The 17,419-nt window shown below is 38.5% G+C and overlaps 1 protein-coding gene across 1 annotated transcript in view; it reads left to right on the top strand.

Moving 5' to 3' along the window:
• Window positions 1-513: 513 nt before the first annotated feature.
• nsmfb (NMDA receptor synaptonuclear signaling and neuronal migration factor b) overlaps window positions 514-17,419 on the top strand; it is a 145,311-nt gene continuing 128,405 nt past the window's right edge. Inside the window, exon 1 of the mRNA XM_055161716.1 lies at window positions 514-635. Within this exon, the coding sequence (XP_055017691.1) occupies window positions 565-635 (71 nt within the window). The 5' untranslated portion in view covers window positions 514-564. The remainder of the gene's footprint in view (window positions 636-17,419) is intronic.

Consider the following 17,419-nt stretch of genomic DNA (forward strand, 5'->3'; position numbering starts at 1 on the left):
AGAAATGAAACTGAGTGGAGGCACTAGGTGGCGCCAGTATGACTACAAATTGGTAGCTCTGTGGTATTTTCGTTTGGTAAAGGTAACTCACTGGGGAAAAAAGATTGGAGACCCCTGCTTTAGCCTATATAGTATTTCCACTATTCTTCCTTCCCACTCTCTCCATCTCTTGTCTTTCCTCCACTAATGAGCAGCGTATCCCCTCCTCCTCCTCCTCCTCCTCTTCCTCCCTATAAAAACACGCACGCTTCACTTTTATCTCTACGCCCCCTCCTTAAACCCCGCCCCTTTTACCTTACACGGTCACGGTTTCCTTCCAGGGCTCTTCAGATGCTCGTGTAGCGGGAGACATCCGCACACACTCGGACCGATCTCCTCCGCGCTGCGCTCGCCTCACCGTCCGCTCCACGCACCCGGGACCAGCGCGATGTGATCCGACAGGCGCCACTCGTGGATTAGCGTGCGCGGACTTTGCTGATTGAACTGAATGACTTATTTTTCGTGCGTGGTTTGCGAATTGTGTACGAAAAAAAGTGGCATGTGTTTGTTCACTCGTCTTGGGTCATGGGAACTGCGGTATCCAAAAGGAAGAATTTGAGGAGTGACGCGATTTCTTCCGTTGCAGCAAAAGTTCGGTAAGTCTCAAAATGTATGGCTTTTGAATGCGCTATTTTTTATTGTACTTATTTTATTTGTTTGGCATTGGATTGATTGAAGTGTGCACTGGTTTTCTTTGCGTTATCTGCAGAATTGTGTAGGGTAGGGGCATGCAAGTCCACGCTTTTTTAGTTTTTATTTTCCATGCGTAAAAATGAGTTGGCTGCGCGTAGTGATACGAGTTTGAAAACAACTTGACATGCTAGTTTTATTTAGAATTTACACATAATGTCGTTCATTTCCTGGTGATTTTATTTTTATTTTATTTTTTTTGATTATATATTTTTTTTCGTGAAGGGTAGAATGCATACCACGCTTTTTATTTTTTTATTTTCATGGAAGCGTAAAAATGAGTTTACTGTGCGTTGTGATACGAGACTTGCTACTTTTATTTTGATACAACCAGGATCTGGCCCTATTTTTTGTCGAAAGTTCCACATTTGTTGGTTGAAATCAGTTTTCAGAATGTCCTATATTATTCAATTCATTTTATTTCACTTATTCCGTATTTTTTAAATATATCAATCTTACATTTTGAGCTATAGATCCAATTCTGGTTTAGAATCCCACTTGTTTTGCTCTCTAGGTTTGGTTCATTACATTCCTTGGTTTCAGTCTGTTGTTGTTGTTGACGACGTTTTGAGGACTTTATACTGTTCAGAGGACAGACAAATATTTAGTTTTGACTTCTTAACTGCTATGGTGACAGTCTTGAATTTTAATCATTCTAAAAATGATTAAAATATCATCAAATTACCACTCTGTTTTTCATGAAGTCGCCCCTTTCATCCTTTTTCCACAACTTGCTTAGCTTACAATACCATATACATATTTTTTTGCCCTGAATGTTTACCTTTTTAACTTTTGGCTTCATTTAGTACTAATTAACAGCTCCCTCTAAGTACACCTTAAGTACTTTTTATTGCCATGCGTAGCCTACATCTTTGCTTGTGAAATACCATACAAAAAGCTATTCTATTGGACATTTTATTTGTCATTTTTAGTGTCATTTGTGAACTGTCCCTTGTCATGAACTGAAGTGGACAATGGTGCATCGTGTGCACACAGTGTTCTCACACCTTCTGACCTAATTTCACCTTTTTAGAATCCATTGTTCTGCTGTTCTGTTCTGAATGTTCCGTGGTGTGACTTTAAACTTTTCCATCCAGCATTTATTCACTGCGTGTGTTTCTATTGCATAAAAATACAATCATTCCTTCTGTGAATAAGGGCGATTTTCCACAGATCTGAACTGTAATGTAGCGTAGTGCTGTAACCTGCTCGTCTCCCTTGCGATAAATAGGTGTAATCTATATTGTGGAACATTCTAGACAAAGCAATAACATCACCATGGAGACGAGAACATAGTGGACCCTCCACTTGAAAAGTTAGGGTTGCGCAGTGCACCTTTTAAGCCACGTTAGAATGTCGTTACCTCCTCAAAAACATGTCTGGGGTTGTGTTTTGTTTCATTCACACGTGTTTGAGTAATCCTGTTCCACCTTGTGATGTCATGAAGTGGTAGTTTTCAAGTTAACGGCTGCTTTTTACCTTTTGTTCAGGTCCAGAGCTGGAAATTGAGTAAAGAAAGGTGGTAAGGTGTGGAGAAGAAAAAAAGAAAAAGTACTTGATATCATCTAATCTAAGTGCATTTAAATTATTAGTAGTAATGCAGAAATAAAACAATATATACTTACTTTTTTTGGTAATGTTTTGGGGGTTTTTTGCGTCTCGGCCTAGTTGGACTGGTTCAGTGAAGTGTAAAATTGAGCACATTTTGGCTTTTTGTGGAAGCTAACATTTGAATATTCAGTTTGTTGTGTATAAAAAAAAAAATAAATGTACTCTGTGTGTAACGACATCTAAGTCTCACGATACGATATCATCATGGTATGAACCTCACAGTACGATATTTATTGCGATATCGTGGTGAAGAGACTCACGATTAGGGATGTAACAATATCCAAATCTCTCAGTACGACATTTTCACGATATACATCTCACGGTACGATATTTATTGTGATATTTTATGGAGGCTAAACGGCTAAATCTGTTAATATATTTTTTCCTCATAAAACGATTTGACAAGACTTAATCGAAAGAACTAAGACTTAAAAGTGCTTAGAACTGTTATTTCTTCTTGTAGTCTGCACTGAAATGGAGCAAAGGATCATGGTCTATGTAGTTCCCTCTGTCTTTTTTTTACATATTGTTGCACCATAACTCTTCATTTAAGCAAAGAGACTTGTAATTCCATATATTATGATGGTCCACGATATTATTATGAGAACTTTGACGATACGATATCACGATGTTTCAGTTATTGTTACATCCCTAATATGTACATTAGAGCTGGGTATCATTAAGAAGTTGCCGATACGATACATACCTTGATACACAGGCCACGATACAATACATATCTTGATACAGTGCACTTTCGGTTCGATACGATATATTTCAAATCAATTCGATACGGTTCAATAATTAAAAAAAAAAGCTAAATCACGACTCTAAAAGTGATTGTTAAACCACTTTTTGCGCAAAGTTCATCTGAAAAATGCCCATTTTAATCATCGAAACAGTGAAAATGTCAAATGTGTTGCATAAAAAAAGATTTCTTCCTCTGAACAAGCAACAAAACTAGCCCTGTAACAAAATAATTAGTGAAAATATACCCCAAAATACTCTTGGCGATATATCGATACAGCAGCCCACGATATTAATACTGTATCATCACATTAAACGATACAATATATCGATACATCAATATTTTTGCTCAGCCCTAATGTACGTATGTTCAAATGAGGTTGCACAGTCATATTTCTGCACTTTTGTTGGTCATTTCATATGTATCTTTTACTAAAAGGTGTTTTCTGTCCGTCACCTGCTTGTTTCTATGGGTATGTCGGAATTTTGGAATGTTCCACAGTGTGACATTAAACAGCTTTACTTTACATTCATTCAGTTACAGGTGGTTTTATTGCTCAAGAATACCTAGAAAAACAGACATTCTGACTGTGAGTGGGGTCACCTCTCCACAGATCTGACCTGTAACTTGGTCTGGTTTGATCTCCATGAAGATAGAAAGATTTAATGCCATACTGTGAAACATTCCTGACAAAGCAATATTATATATTTTAAAGGTGCACTCTGCAACTTTTCTCTTTTCTGCTTTTCTCCATGGACATGTTATTGTTTTGTCTGGAATGTTTCACAGTATGGCATTAAATCTTTCGATCTTCATGGAGACCAAACCAGACCATGTTACAGGTCAGATCTGTGGAGAGGCGACCCCGCTCACAGTCAGAACGCCTGTTTTTCTAGGCATTTTTGAGCTAAAAAAAACAAACACCTGTAATTGGATAAATGTAAAGTCGAGCTCTTTAATGTCATTCTGTGGAACATTCCAGGCAGCACAATGACATATCCGTAGAAACAAGAAGGCGACGGACTTCCTACCAAAAAGTTTAAACGTTTAAATATAGAGTTTGATGTCAGAGTCTCTTCTGTAACTCCCATATCACCCAAGCAAACTCATTTTTTTCTTTCTTCGAGAATCTGTTCACATGATTCGGTGTGAGTTTGAGCTCCTGCTGCTGCGATCACTGACATTTCCAACACATGCGTCAGTCCCTGAAGGTCTCATGTCACGGTGCGTTCGCTGGGCTTTAGTGTGAGTAATGTCCAGCCGCTCGCCCACGCACTGACCTCAGAGACGGGATCAGCATACACAGCAAAGGAGAGTCCTGCTGATTGGTCAATACACAGAATCTTCATCAATTATGTCGTTATTGACATTTTTATTGCTTCCAGTTAAAGGTGAGACGAGGTGACAAAGTGACTTCAGCGGGCCAAGTTATAGGTCAGATCTGTGGAGTGTTGAGTCGATTCAGTTTTTTCAAGTAGTTTTTTAATATACTGTATATAATAAATGCAAAGTTGACACCATTTATATCACCATTTTTACACAAATCTTGAGTATTTAGGCTGAGTTCTTCTCTCAAACCAAAAACACTCTGTTCCAACTTGTGATGTCATGTGGCAATACCGGAAGTGCTCCATCGTGTTTTTAAACTCCATACACCTTCACTAGAATCATTTGGAAAACTCAAGCCCTGAAATTGCTGATCTCTACTGAATTAAAGGTCAAAGGTAGCTGAAAAAATTACCATTTCGTGACATCAGAAGGTGGAACAGAGCATTTCGAGCTCTGGAGATGTAGACGGACTAATAATAAAGGGTCACTCAAACATGTGTGAATGAAACAAAACACAACTCTAGGTCTGTTTCTGATGATGCAACAACATTCTAACATGGAGCCCATTTTGCACTAGTCTGATTCATCAGACAGTTTCACTTCATGGAAACTGTCTGACCTTGCAGCATTAGAATTCATTTGTTCGACGGTAGGCGGGTACTTTTTTGTTTAACCAATCACTCCTATTTGGTCATGGTATATGTAATGCACTGCTAACGGGGTTAACTGGTATATTAAGCTTTTCCCAAATCCTATAGGAAGAAGGGCAATTACGTCTTTCCCCTTGATAAAATTCACCAAACATTCTCTTTGTTCCAGTGTGGTAGATGATTTTGACCCTGCGGTGAGGCAACCCCAGGGTCAACAGACTGTATAGTATTTTGACCCTGGGGTCAGAATCCTATTATGGTATGAATATTGACCCCCCCCTATGAAAATCTATATTTTATTAATAAAAAACTTGAATTCTATAGAAAAACTTTGAATATTAATACTATATCTGCAAATTAAAACCTATTGATATATTTAACCGCCCAATATGTTTATTATAGTTATTATGATGTAAAGTAAGATGTAAAACAATATATATTAAAAATAAATTACATGAGAAATAATGATCATATAAGTAACTACTGAAGAAAAAAGTAAGGGGAGTCAAAATCATATAGGGGGGGTCACTTTACTATAGCGGTATATTGACAATATACTATGGGGTTTAAAATACTATCTCACACCAGCTTTAAATCCTCGATCTCGGGAATCGTTGCCAACACAGAATATATGGCTCTTCACTGATTGGCTGGTGCCCGAACTCACTCTTTCAGGGTTCTTGCAAACCGTCTAGTGTGTTTTGATTCCTGACCTAGTCAGTGGAGAGAAATGAAATTGAGTGGAGGCACTAGGTGACGCCAGTCTGACAAATTTTGCACACCATAGGATGTTTAAAAGCTCTTAGGGTTAATAAAATGAAATTGCTGTGTGCTGGCTACATCAAGTTTCAATGCATTTTTACTGGCTGTCAGGGTGGTGTGTGGTTAGCATGCTAGTTGTTGTTAGCTTTACTGTCACAGCAAAACTCTGCTTTGTTCTCTGAGTTGTGGAAAGTGTTTTACCAACTCATCGTAAGTGACTGCAAACTGTTTAAAAGATTTAAAAAAAAAAAAAATGTTTTTAAGGTAGTAAAAATCGGATACAGCACTTTTAAGATTGAAATTGTTCTTTAAGATACACTGTGTAGCTTTTCTGGTCGAGGGCGCTACCTGCTCGTCTCCATGGAGATGTTATTGCTTTACCTGGAATGTTCCATGGTATGACATTATGGGTGTTTCTATTGCTCAAAAATACCATAATTCCTTCTGTGAATTTGGGCGACTCTCCACAGATCTGACTTGTAATGCAACTTAGTTCGGCCATGTTTTCTAGGAAAGATTAGTTGGAACTATGTTTTATGTTGCTTTGTTTTCTAAATTATTGTACTTTATATTTAAATTTGCCTATGTACCCTCTGAAAATTATGCTCAGAAATTTAATAAGTAATAATATGAAACTGTTTAGATTAATATGATAACAAAAAATAATATAGTAATTTTAAATAATGAAATTTAAACCAATAATAAGGAGCAAACATACAAATTATGCCTGGTGAAAATATTAAAAAGGGGGTCAAGAAATTATAGGTAAAATAAAATTTTCTGAGAAATCATTATATGCACTTGGTCACCTCAAGAAGAAGAAAAAAAGTATCTGCTCGTCTCCGTCGTGATAGACCGGTTTAAGCTATACTGTGGAACATTCTAGACAAAGCAATAACTTTTCCATCAAGACAAGCAGGTGACGGACCCTCCACTAAGAAAGTTACATGCACGTTCAACATTGTACTTTTGCTGAGTGAGAACACGTCGTCTTGCAGTTATTATTTATCTTCCGTGTGTTTTTTCAGGCAGCATTTCACACCTCTCCATAAATCAGCGTTAGAGCCACAGACAGCTCCGTGGACAGCAGCCAGAGCGGGGACAGCCTCATGTGCTTTTTCATATATGTTTGACAAGGACTTAAAAGGTGCACTGTGTAACTTCTTGACACGCTGGTCTCCATGGATATGCACAGGATGGCATTGAGCTTGTATTGCTTATATTGAAAATAGGGATGGGCATTCGATGAAATTTCTTAAACATCGATCATCAAATTATATTAAAATGATCATCATTATTATTACTATCTGCACTACTAATCTGCAGAATTCCCAAATTACCTCTGTATCAGATCAATTTTTTATTTTTTTATTTTTTCTCTGCATTTTAAACTGCAAAGATAAAACTACAGCTCTTGTGAATGCTCAATTTCTGTCGGATTAAATTTGTTACAGGTTAGTGTGACCATATTTGCGTTTGTCAAAACCAGGATCTGGGGTGGGAAGCATTGCGACATAAACAAGACTGATGTGCTGCTTGTTAACAGTTAAACAATCACAAATTTTTATTCACTGTTGAGCTACTTCTGATGCTCTACGGGACCCCGACGCTACGCACAGCCCTCTGTTAATTGTAATCGATGCGATTTAGATATCATGCCCTGATTGAAAAAGTTTTTATTGCTTAAAGGCTCTGTACAGTGGTCCCGCATTTGTCGTGGGACGTACATTCTAAAAATAACCCGCAACAGGTGAAATCCGCTTTATTTTATGTTTTAAGGCTGTAAATCCCCTCACCACACACTTTATACACTTTTCTCAGACAGGACAGTTACAATCCTTTCTGCATCCTTCTTAAAACTTATAGCTGCTGTTGTCTTTATGTTATTTTCCTCCTTCTTTATGTAATGAACCGAAGATGAATTTATTCCGTAATTGCGCTTACAGCTGTGTAACTTCTACCTTCCTTCAGCGTGTCCAGAAGTCCAACTTTTTGTGCGATGGTTTGCATCTTCCTCTGCCTTCTGGGTGCGACCACAGGAGCCTTTGTCGGTGCCGAACGTTTCGTCGACATTGCGGGTTTTGTCGGGGAGAAAACTTGCAAACATACAGCACTTCACAATCACACTGCTAGAGATCGAACGTTTATGTAAATTTGTCAAGCTGAACGCATTCTGTACTGTACAGGAGAGACGGCACGGAGGAAAGTGGTTGACCATGGTCTACAGTCCCTCAGCCAATCAGGACGCAGCATGCAAAGTGGCACTAAAAAAAAAAAATCCACCAAACAGGTAGACAGTGAAAGGTGAACTGCGAAATAGTGAAGGACGACTGTATTAATAACTGTATATAAAATGGACTTTTGTGATCTTTAAGCCACGTTATAAAGTTCTCCAAAGCGTGCTCTGTTCCACCTTGTGATGTCATGAAGCGGTAGTTTTCAAGTTAACAGCTACTTTTTTTTTTTTTTTTTTTCAGTAGAGATTGGCAATTCCAGGGCTGAAATTATCCAAATGAATCCAGTGGAAGTGTATAGCACAGCGTTCCCATGGTCACGGAAATCCTGGAAGAGTCATGGAAATTGAAAATGTCGTTTAACAGGCCTGGAAAAGTCATGGAATTTTAGTGTCTCTTTCACTCAACTAGAGCATCCTGTTAAGTTCTCATGAGGCTGTTATGATCTCTCATCTTTTGTTTAAAAGAGACGACAATAAATGCATTGACAGGATTTTGAATGTTAAAAAAACTATAATCCCAATCCCAATTCGGCCCTAAAAGTCTGATCAATTCCACACATGTAGGTGCTGTGAAGTCATGGAAAATTCACTTTAGGTCATGAAAAAGTCATAGAAAAGTTTTTGTCATTGAAAAAGAGTGGCAATATGGAGTATAGAGTCTGACTAAAAATAGAACTCCAGAGATTTTGCTGTGGACCTCACGACCCAAGATAATCATCGACACTTAGAAATTACAATACGAATTCAAATCTCTCTTTTTTTATTATTATTTTTATTTATTTTTGTTAAATCCAGTCTTTGAACGTTTGAACTCCAGAGGGTTTGCTAGATGAAAATGACCCCAGTGACCCAAATTTGATTAAATGTCCAACCCTCCTCTATTCAATAACCAACCAAACTCCATCCTTTTGTTTTGCTTCCAGTGTTAGAGATGACCGATATTTTTAACATCGGTCTTAAATCTCCTGCAGTGGTGGATATTTTGTTAGGCCCACCAGCTGCGTAAATATACAAAAATATTATATGTATGAAGCTTTATTTGAATTACTATAGGTGGTACTGCAAAAGGGCTCTCTTATCCACTTTGTAGTAAGACAAGGTTGTGGATGAGTTTGTACTGAATTCAAATGAGATATTCTGGAGAAAATGATCAAAATCTGCCCCACATACTAGCTAAAAATATCAGTAGACCTTATCGGACATTAGTTTCTCTGGTTTCTAAATAATATATGTCGATTTCTATCCAGTATTAAAGGGCCTTATATTATGCTATTTTCTGATCCATTTTTTCTGATCACCTGGTGTTGTGTTTTTTTTCATTCACGCATGTTTAACATTCAAACCCTGCGTATTTAGGCTTTAGGAGTTCTTCTCTCAAATGGAAAACACTTTGTCATATGGTAATACAGGAAGTGCTCCAGTGTGTAAACTTGCTGCAGTCCATTTTCTCCACCTTCTCACAATTGGCAAAATTAAAACTATCCTCTCCTGCCCCGATCTTGAAAAAGTCATCCACACGCTCATCTTCTCCCGTCTAGACTTCTGCAACTCCCTCCTCTCCGACCTTGACTATAAATCATCTCCCGCCTTCGACTGGTTCAGAACGCAGCAGCTCAGCTCCTCACTGGGTTTAACAGACATCAACACATCACTGTTTTACACCTGTTTTACTTCCATTCACTGGCTGCCTGTGTGCTTTAGAATCGATTTTCTGACTTTATTGATCACTTTTAAAAGATGATACTGATGGTACGATGGTGCTTTGTTCCAAAGCTGAGGCGCCTGGACTGAAAAGGCTCCATCAGCCTTTGTCCAGAGCCTGGACTTTAGAACAGCCACAGCCACAGGGACCTGAGGATTTAAGGCTGCAGGAGGCTCGTGTGGGGTTACAAGTTCTGAAATGTAACTTGGTGCAAGACCTAAACGAGCTTTAAATCACTTCTTAAGAAGCATTTTTATCAGTTGGCCTGCTTTTAACTGGTGTTAGCTTGATTTTATTCCTTATTTATTTTTATTCTATTTCTTTTATTTATGTATTACAATGAATTGTTTGCATCATTGTCTGTTTTTGTTTGCCTTCTGTATGCTATATTTATGCTTTTTGTACTGTTCTTTGCTACTTGTGCAGCACTTTATGAACCTTGTTTTTAAAGTGCTTTATAAATAAAGATTTATTATTATTATTCACTAGAATCTTTTGGATAATTTCAGCCCTGGAATTGCCATTCTCTACTGAATAAACTTTAAAAAGTAGCTGTTAACTTGAAAACTACTGCATTATGACATCACAAGGTGGAACATTTTGAGCACGACTCCCGGTCTGTTTTTGATGAGGTAACAACATTATAACTTGGCTTAAAGCTCACAATACAGAAATAATATATAGAACCTTTAAAGACACATTTCCCAAGTCTAAGTCTAAACCTACTGTAAAAACCTGACCCCAGACATAACCCTGCTTGGTCCACTATCCCCACCCAGTTTTCACTCCCACCTCTGCTCCTGCGTCACCTTTATTATTTCGACTGCATAAAGTCACCTCTGAGGACCCAGCCTGCACTGCGCTCTGGAGCCTGGTATTTTCCACTTTGGAGAAAATGTGATTTGTGGGTTTATTTCCCAGTAGCGCGCAGAGGAGAGACCGGCCGACCTTGTGTAGTGATTAGAGCTGTGTTGATCCCTGTAGTGGTAATGGCACACTCTAGTGTAGGATGTATGCAAATTAATGGTAAGATATGGTGTTTTTTTTTTACATTTGATATATTATACAAATATATTATACAAAGAGCTGTTAAAGGTGCAGTATATAATGGGCCTCTATTCACGCTTTTGTCACAAAACCAGAGGACGGCTTGGCTCTTTCGGCGATAGTAATTCTGACAAAAACTGAGAAAATTGCCTCGCTTTCTTCATCTACATGTCATTGTATTATTTTTTCCTTTTATAAATGGCCTATTCTTTTGTAGGGGTGTGCATTGCCTTGTGTCTGATGATACAATACATATTATCATACACATGTCATGATTCAGTATATCACAATATATCCCGATAATAAAACAATGGGTGATATATTGCGATTTATCAATAATTACTTCTAATAATACAATCAATAAACACAATTGTATGGAATGTAATTTATATATTTTTTTTAAATCATGAGAACAGTGAATGTAACTAATGAATGTTTGTGAAAAATATTCAAATCCATTTTGAATTGATTCGAGAATTGTGCAATGAAGTATCACGATATATCACTGAATCGATTTTTATTCTTACACCCTTATTCATTTGTTTATTGTAATTTGTCTAACTTAATTAAAAAAAAAGAAAGAAGAAAGAAAAAAAAAAGATGTCACTGTAGTGTTCCGTTATGTTGAGCAGATCAGCAGTTACAACCAGCTGCTTGTAAGTGACATTGAAGGCGCATTTGGAGTCCCGTCTCCCGTGGAAAACTTTGGCAGGTTGTAAAGATGCTGATGCTGAATCCATGGTTTTATCACATGCCCAGTGTCGGGAACTACATCAGAAGTCGTCATCCAGTGTGGTGAACAATGTATCACAAGTAACAGCAAGGTTTTCTCTCTGCCAAAAATGCAGTGCTTTGTTTAAATTACCTTTTTGACATTTTCTGCTTGTATCTACTATGTAGTTATAATCTAGGATCGTGTCCAACAGGAGCTGATGTAAACAACAAAGTGCTGTGGAGTTGTTGGCACCTCATACAGAAAGCTGTAGATCACACTAGGGAGGAGCAGATTTGATTTCATTTGTATTTGCCAGAAGAAGAAAATAAAATTGGAAAACGCAAGTGCAGAGCAGTGGGTGTGTAATTGTGGTCTTGAATACAGGAGTATGAAGATGACTCAAACCTGCATGAATCACTTTAAATACAACTTCGAGAGTGTAAATGGAAGGGTTTTACATAACAGGTCAATTTTTAATGCAGCTGATTTTATTAAAGTTTTTTTTTTTTTCCCATACAATGTCCAAACAATCTTTAAGTCATGTTAGAATGTTGTTACCTCCTCTAAAATGTACCTGGAGTTATGTTTTGTTTCATTCACACCTGTTTGAATAATCCTTTAGTAATAATCTGTCTACATTTCCACCTTGTGATGCCATGAAGTGGTAGTTTTCAAGGTAACAGCTACCTTTTACCTTTAGTTCAGTAGAGATGGGAAATTCCAGAGCTGGAATCATTCTAGTGGAATGCTGGAATGATTCTATTGAAAGTGTTTAGTTGAAAGTTTTAAAAACACATTGAATGTGTTTACATGCACATCAGTATCCTGGTTATGATCGGGTTTTTTGAGTATCCCGGGTTCATCATGGTGCATGTAGACACAGTATTCAGGTTTCAGTGTCCTGGTTATGAGAAACTGGGATACTGTAGCTCGAAAATTCCTATAGTAACCGGGATACTGTGGCATGTATACTCAGTATTCCAAATACGAATACTGCAACATAATGTTGAGTGTACATGCGTTCAAAAGACACTTTTCAACAGAGTAGCCAACATAAAGGGACCAATATAAATAAAGTGACTGTACATGAGTGAAATGTTAAACAAAGAGCTGCACTAAACCTGCACACGTACAATCTGCACTTGTGTGACTTGCACACATATGATCTCTGAAAACATGAACCATCTCCAACTCGACATACACACAGAACAGACTCAGCATCAGCAGCACATCCTCTGTCATAGAAAGAACACTCATATTCCACTGAGTTGTGTCCTTTTGTCCGACAGAAGCTGAACCACATCATCAAGGAAAGAGCTGTTTTTGGGGTTTTTTTCAGCGCCTATAGTTTATGCAAATGAGCCATGTGGTTTTAAGTTTGTTTCTGTAAAACATAAACAAATGTGCGCAAAACTGAATTCTATAATCAAACCGGCATGATGTGGCTCTGTAGTGGTTCTGGTTTATATGTTGTAATGCAGAAGATTTGAATGAAGAATCTGCTGCAGTGCAGAGCTTGTTCAATAGTGTTTGGAAATGTTTGGTTTGATCATAGGAACCTCCAGAGCTTCCTATGCTGAAGGAGCTCATGGTTGGTTGTATTTTTTCTGGTTTATTAAATATATAATTTTTCTGCTTGTGCCTGTGTAAGATTATGTCTTACAATTATGTCTTAGATTATGATACTACGTAATGAGCATGTTAACGCACTCAGCAGAGCACTTCCTGTATTACCACATGTCATCACAATTTGGAGTGTTTTCTGTTTGAGAGAATCACCTCCGTCTAAATATGCAGGATTTGTGCGTTAAACATGTGTGAATGAAACAACACACAACTGTAGGCATGTTTGATAAGGAAAAAACTAACACACTATAGATCTGAAAACAGTGTAGTATGGCCCCTTTAACACCAGCATCTAACACCAAGAAAAACAATATCTCTATTTTTACCACCTTGACATCACAACTTCAAATCGTCTTATTGTATCCATTTTCACTCTATTTTTAACCCCCAAGACTGAGCAAAAGCGAGTGTTGCCTCCAGAGATGCTCACATTCATTATCGCTAAATTCCAATAAGCTCCGTCCAGATGCGTCTCTTATGAAATCACACAAACGCAATATTTCCTCGACCAGTCCCTGCACCGCCCATCTCCGCTGCTCTCTTCACCTCGCCTGAACCGGAGTCATCGGTGGTGACGCACTTTTTCCCAGTTAAACTCGTCTGAACTGACTGAGCCCCCCATGGGATTATGGGTAATTGGTCTCCTCACGGCCCTTTTTGTTGTCAGAGAGTGTACTGTGTCTCCTAATGAAGTCATTGGCTGTTCTGTCGGCCGAAGAGCTGTGACCCAAAGGCTAAAGGGAGATACTCGATAGGCTGGTGTGAGATAAAAGTTTTGCAGTATTCACAAATAACTGGGGTTTGGTTTGTACTAGTTTGAATTAAAGGGCCTATTTTACTCTATAATACACTGTATATTTAAAAATAATGTTTTCTCATCACAAACATACATTGAGTTGTGTTTTGTTTCATTCACACATGTTTAACACAAAAACTCAGCATGTTTAGGCAAAGTTCTTCTCTAACACTTAGTTCCACCTTGTGATGTCACGTGATAAAACAGGAAGTGCCTCACTGTGTTTTTAAACTCCATACACCTTCACTAGAATCATCATAATATCGTCGTAGCAACGGGTAAACAGATGCTCAACTTCTCTGATGGTGCGTTCAATTATCCATCCGACTCGAAGGTCCGAATCCACGATGGCTGCGCCCGGTGTCACTTTTAAGTATGAACTTTGGTGGTTTAAATGACAATTTCATTTATATTACTGCAATACTTTACTGCGTCTGTATCACTGCCTATGAGTATTAGGGGTGTGCAAGAATATCGAAATATAGATATATTGTATTGTTTAATGTTAAAAAAGTATAGAATATCGTGGGCTGCTGTTAACAATATATCGCCAAGAGTATTTTTTGGTATATTTTACAAAATTATTTTGTAACAGAGCTACAGTTTTGATGTTTGTTCAGAGGAAGGAAACTTGCTCATGCAACACATTGACATTGACATTTGATATTTTCACTGTTTTGATTATTAAAATGTTTGTTTTTCATATTCACTTTGCACAAGAAGTGGTTTAACAACGACTTTTAGTATGACAGCCATAATTTCGAATTGTATCGAATTGATTTGAAATACATCATATTGAATCGGAAGTGCTCTGCATCGAGATATGCATCGTATCGTAGCCTATGTATCGAGGTGTGTATTGTGCTGGCAACTTCTTGTGATACCCAGCCCTAGTGGGTGTGGTAGTTGGTGGTCGGTGTTGCGGTGCTCGGTGTTGCGGTGCTCGGTGTTGCAGTGAGGCCAAAGACTTGTTTTAAATGGGTGTTGCTAAATGTCCCGAGGGTCGCTAACAGAAGATAAACAACAACAATAACAACTTTCCGGTTGGCGTCTACGTTTTTTTCCAAGTTGGACACAGGAAACATAATAAAGCGCTCAAAGTGTGGATGTGACATCATATCCGAGATCCGAGTTGGAGACTGATGGATAAACGAACGCACCATGTGTACAATGTAGGGACTAGTTTAATTTAAGACTACATAACGCTAGGGGTGTGCAAAAATATCGGAATATCGATATTAGAGCCCGACCGATATGGATTTTGCTGTGGCCGATATGAAACCGATATAATGGGAGTTGGAGCTGCCGATAGCCGATATAATCGCCGATATATTTAGTGATGTAAAAATTCACTGTAAATGTTGAATTGTTTAAAAAAAACTTAGGTTTGGCTCTGGTGGATTTTAAATTGGGTTTATTTAGGCAACATTTATTGTTATTCTGCCTCTTTACATCATATTTACAGACAGTAGGTTGGTTTAATGGCATTTTTGCATCACATTCTAGACACTAGTGATGGGTATTCCAGTTCTTTTTAGAGAACCGGCTCTTTTGGCTCGGCTCACTAAAAGCTGCTTTTGTCTCCCAAGCGGCTCTTCAGATTGTTTTGTTGCAAGCAGGTCTGAATCAGGACTGAACCAGGTCTAAACCAGGACTGAAAAAGGACTAAACCGGGACTTATTTATTTTATGATAAACTACAGCCAAATATGCTCCTTTTTTTTAATCCTACGTACACGCAAATTTCTCAAAGTTTCGTTTTCAGCCGCTGCCGCTGTCAAACCACGAGTCTGCACGCGGCATGAAGAGAAAAAAAGTGAGAGAAAGAGAAAACACGACTCCCAGTAAGGATCAGGCTCCCGTCGTTCGCTTCAAAGAGCCGGTTCTAAGAGTCATTTCGTTCGCGACCGACCCATAACTAGTAAAGAAACAATCGCTATTAGCCTTTAGCCGTAAATACGTGCGCGCCGCGGTAATTAATTATATGCGCAAATGTCATAATTCACACGTCTATTCACAGCTCATTTACATATCAGTGCAGGTCCAGCAAGCAAATACACGGCCAATATAATCAATTTACAATAGACCAATAGAAAACAGTCTGTTTATGTGCGGGAGCTACAGCAGCTAACCCAATAATCTCAGTGTTGCGCACCGCTGCGGGTGTAAACAAACACACGTGAGTGACGCGACTCTGTGGTGTGTTCAGGGACAGTATGACACACACAGACAAATGACTCCGTAGATAAATACTGATGCGGAGCCACATATTAGGTCATTTATCTGTCTGTAAATTGGATTAAATGAACAGAATGTAGAGAGTCTAAGATTTTTAACGATGTATCACATGCCCACGTGAAATATTGGCCCCTATCAGCAAGCATATCGGCCGATAGCCGATATGCCTCCAGGTGCCCATATCAGCCGATGATATCAGCCAACCGATATATCGGTCAGGCTCTAATCGATATATCACCAAGAGTATTTTTACGTGTGTTTTACTAAATTATTTTGTTACAGTGCTACAGTTTTGTTGCTTGTGGAGTGAAAGGAAACTCATTTATGCGACACATTTGACATTTTGACACTGTTTGGAGGATTAAAATGTTTGTGTTTCATATGAACTTTGCACAAGAAGTGGTTTAACAAACACTTTAGTATCACAGCCATGATTTTGCTTTTATTTTTTATTGAACTGTATGGAATTGATTTGAAATATATCATATCGAATCGAAAGTGCACTGTATCGAGATATGTATCGTATCGTGGCCTGTGTATCGAGGTATCGTATCGACATCTTCTTAATGATACCCAGCCCTACATAACGTACGGTTCCTTGTTTAATGCTTGACGCACAACAATTGGCCATTGGAATTCTCACCGACTGTGGTATAAGAGCGTCTGGTCCTGGAGAGAGGGCACCGGTCTTGATCGTCTGAGCCTGTTACAGTGCCGTGTCCTGGGGCAGAGTGAAGCTCGTATAGAAACACCGAAGCTCTGAATCCAACCCACGCTATAAGCACCAACACATGGCACCAGACCAGAGAGTGTCCTGTACGCGCTTCAGAGGCACGGTCTGTTCAAACACAGTACAGCAAATGCAAAACACAAACAGAAATAATGTTGACTAGAACTGCACGATTTTCAAAACACAAGTGGGATTTCTGACAAGTACTGCGAGACCAACTTTAAAGCTGCAACTTGTGTAACTTTTCTGGTAGGTCTGTCGAATGCTTTTCTTCATGGAGATGTTACTGCTTTGTCTGGAAGGTTTAACGGAATGGTATTAAACCTTTCTATCTCCACGGAGACGAAACCAGATCAAGTTACAGGTCTGAACTGTGGAGAGGCGACCCCGCTCACAGTCAGAATCAGAATCACATTGTCAGTTTCTTCACATGTACTAGACATACAAAGAAATCGAAATGGGACCTGCCACCCCATCTGTACATTACATACACACACTAAAATA

This window comes from Boleophthalmus pectinirostris, unplaced genomic scaffold, assembly GCF_026225935.1.
Source record: "Boleophthalmus pectinirostris isolate CB_2022bp ecotype Guang Dong unplaced genomic scaffold, ASM2622593v1 HiC_scaffold_4, whole genome shotgun sequence".
NCBI classification, from domain to species: Eukaryota; Metazoa; Chordata; class Actinopteri; order Gobiiformes; family Gobiidae; genus Boleophthalmus; species Boleophthalmus pectinirostris.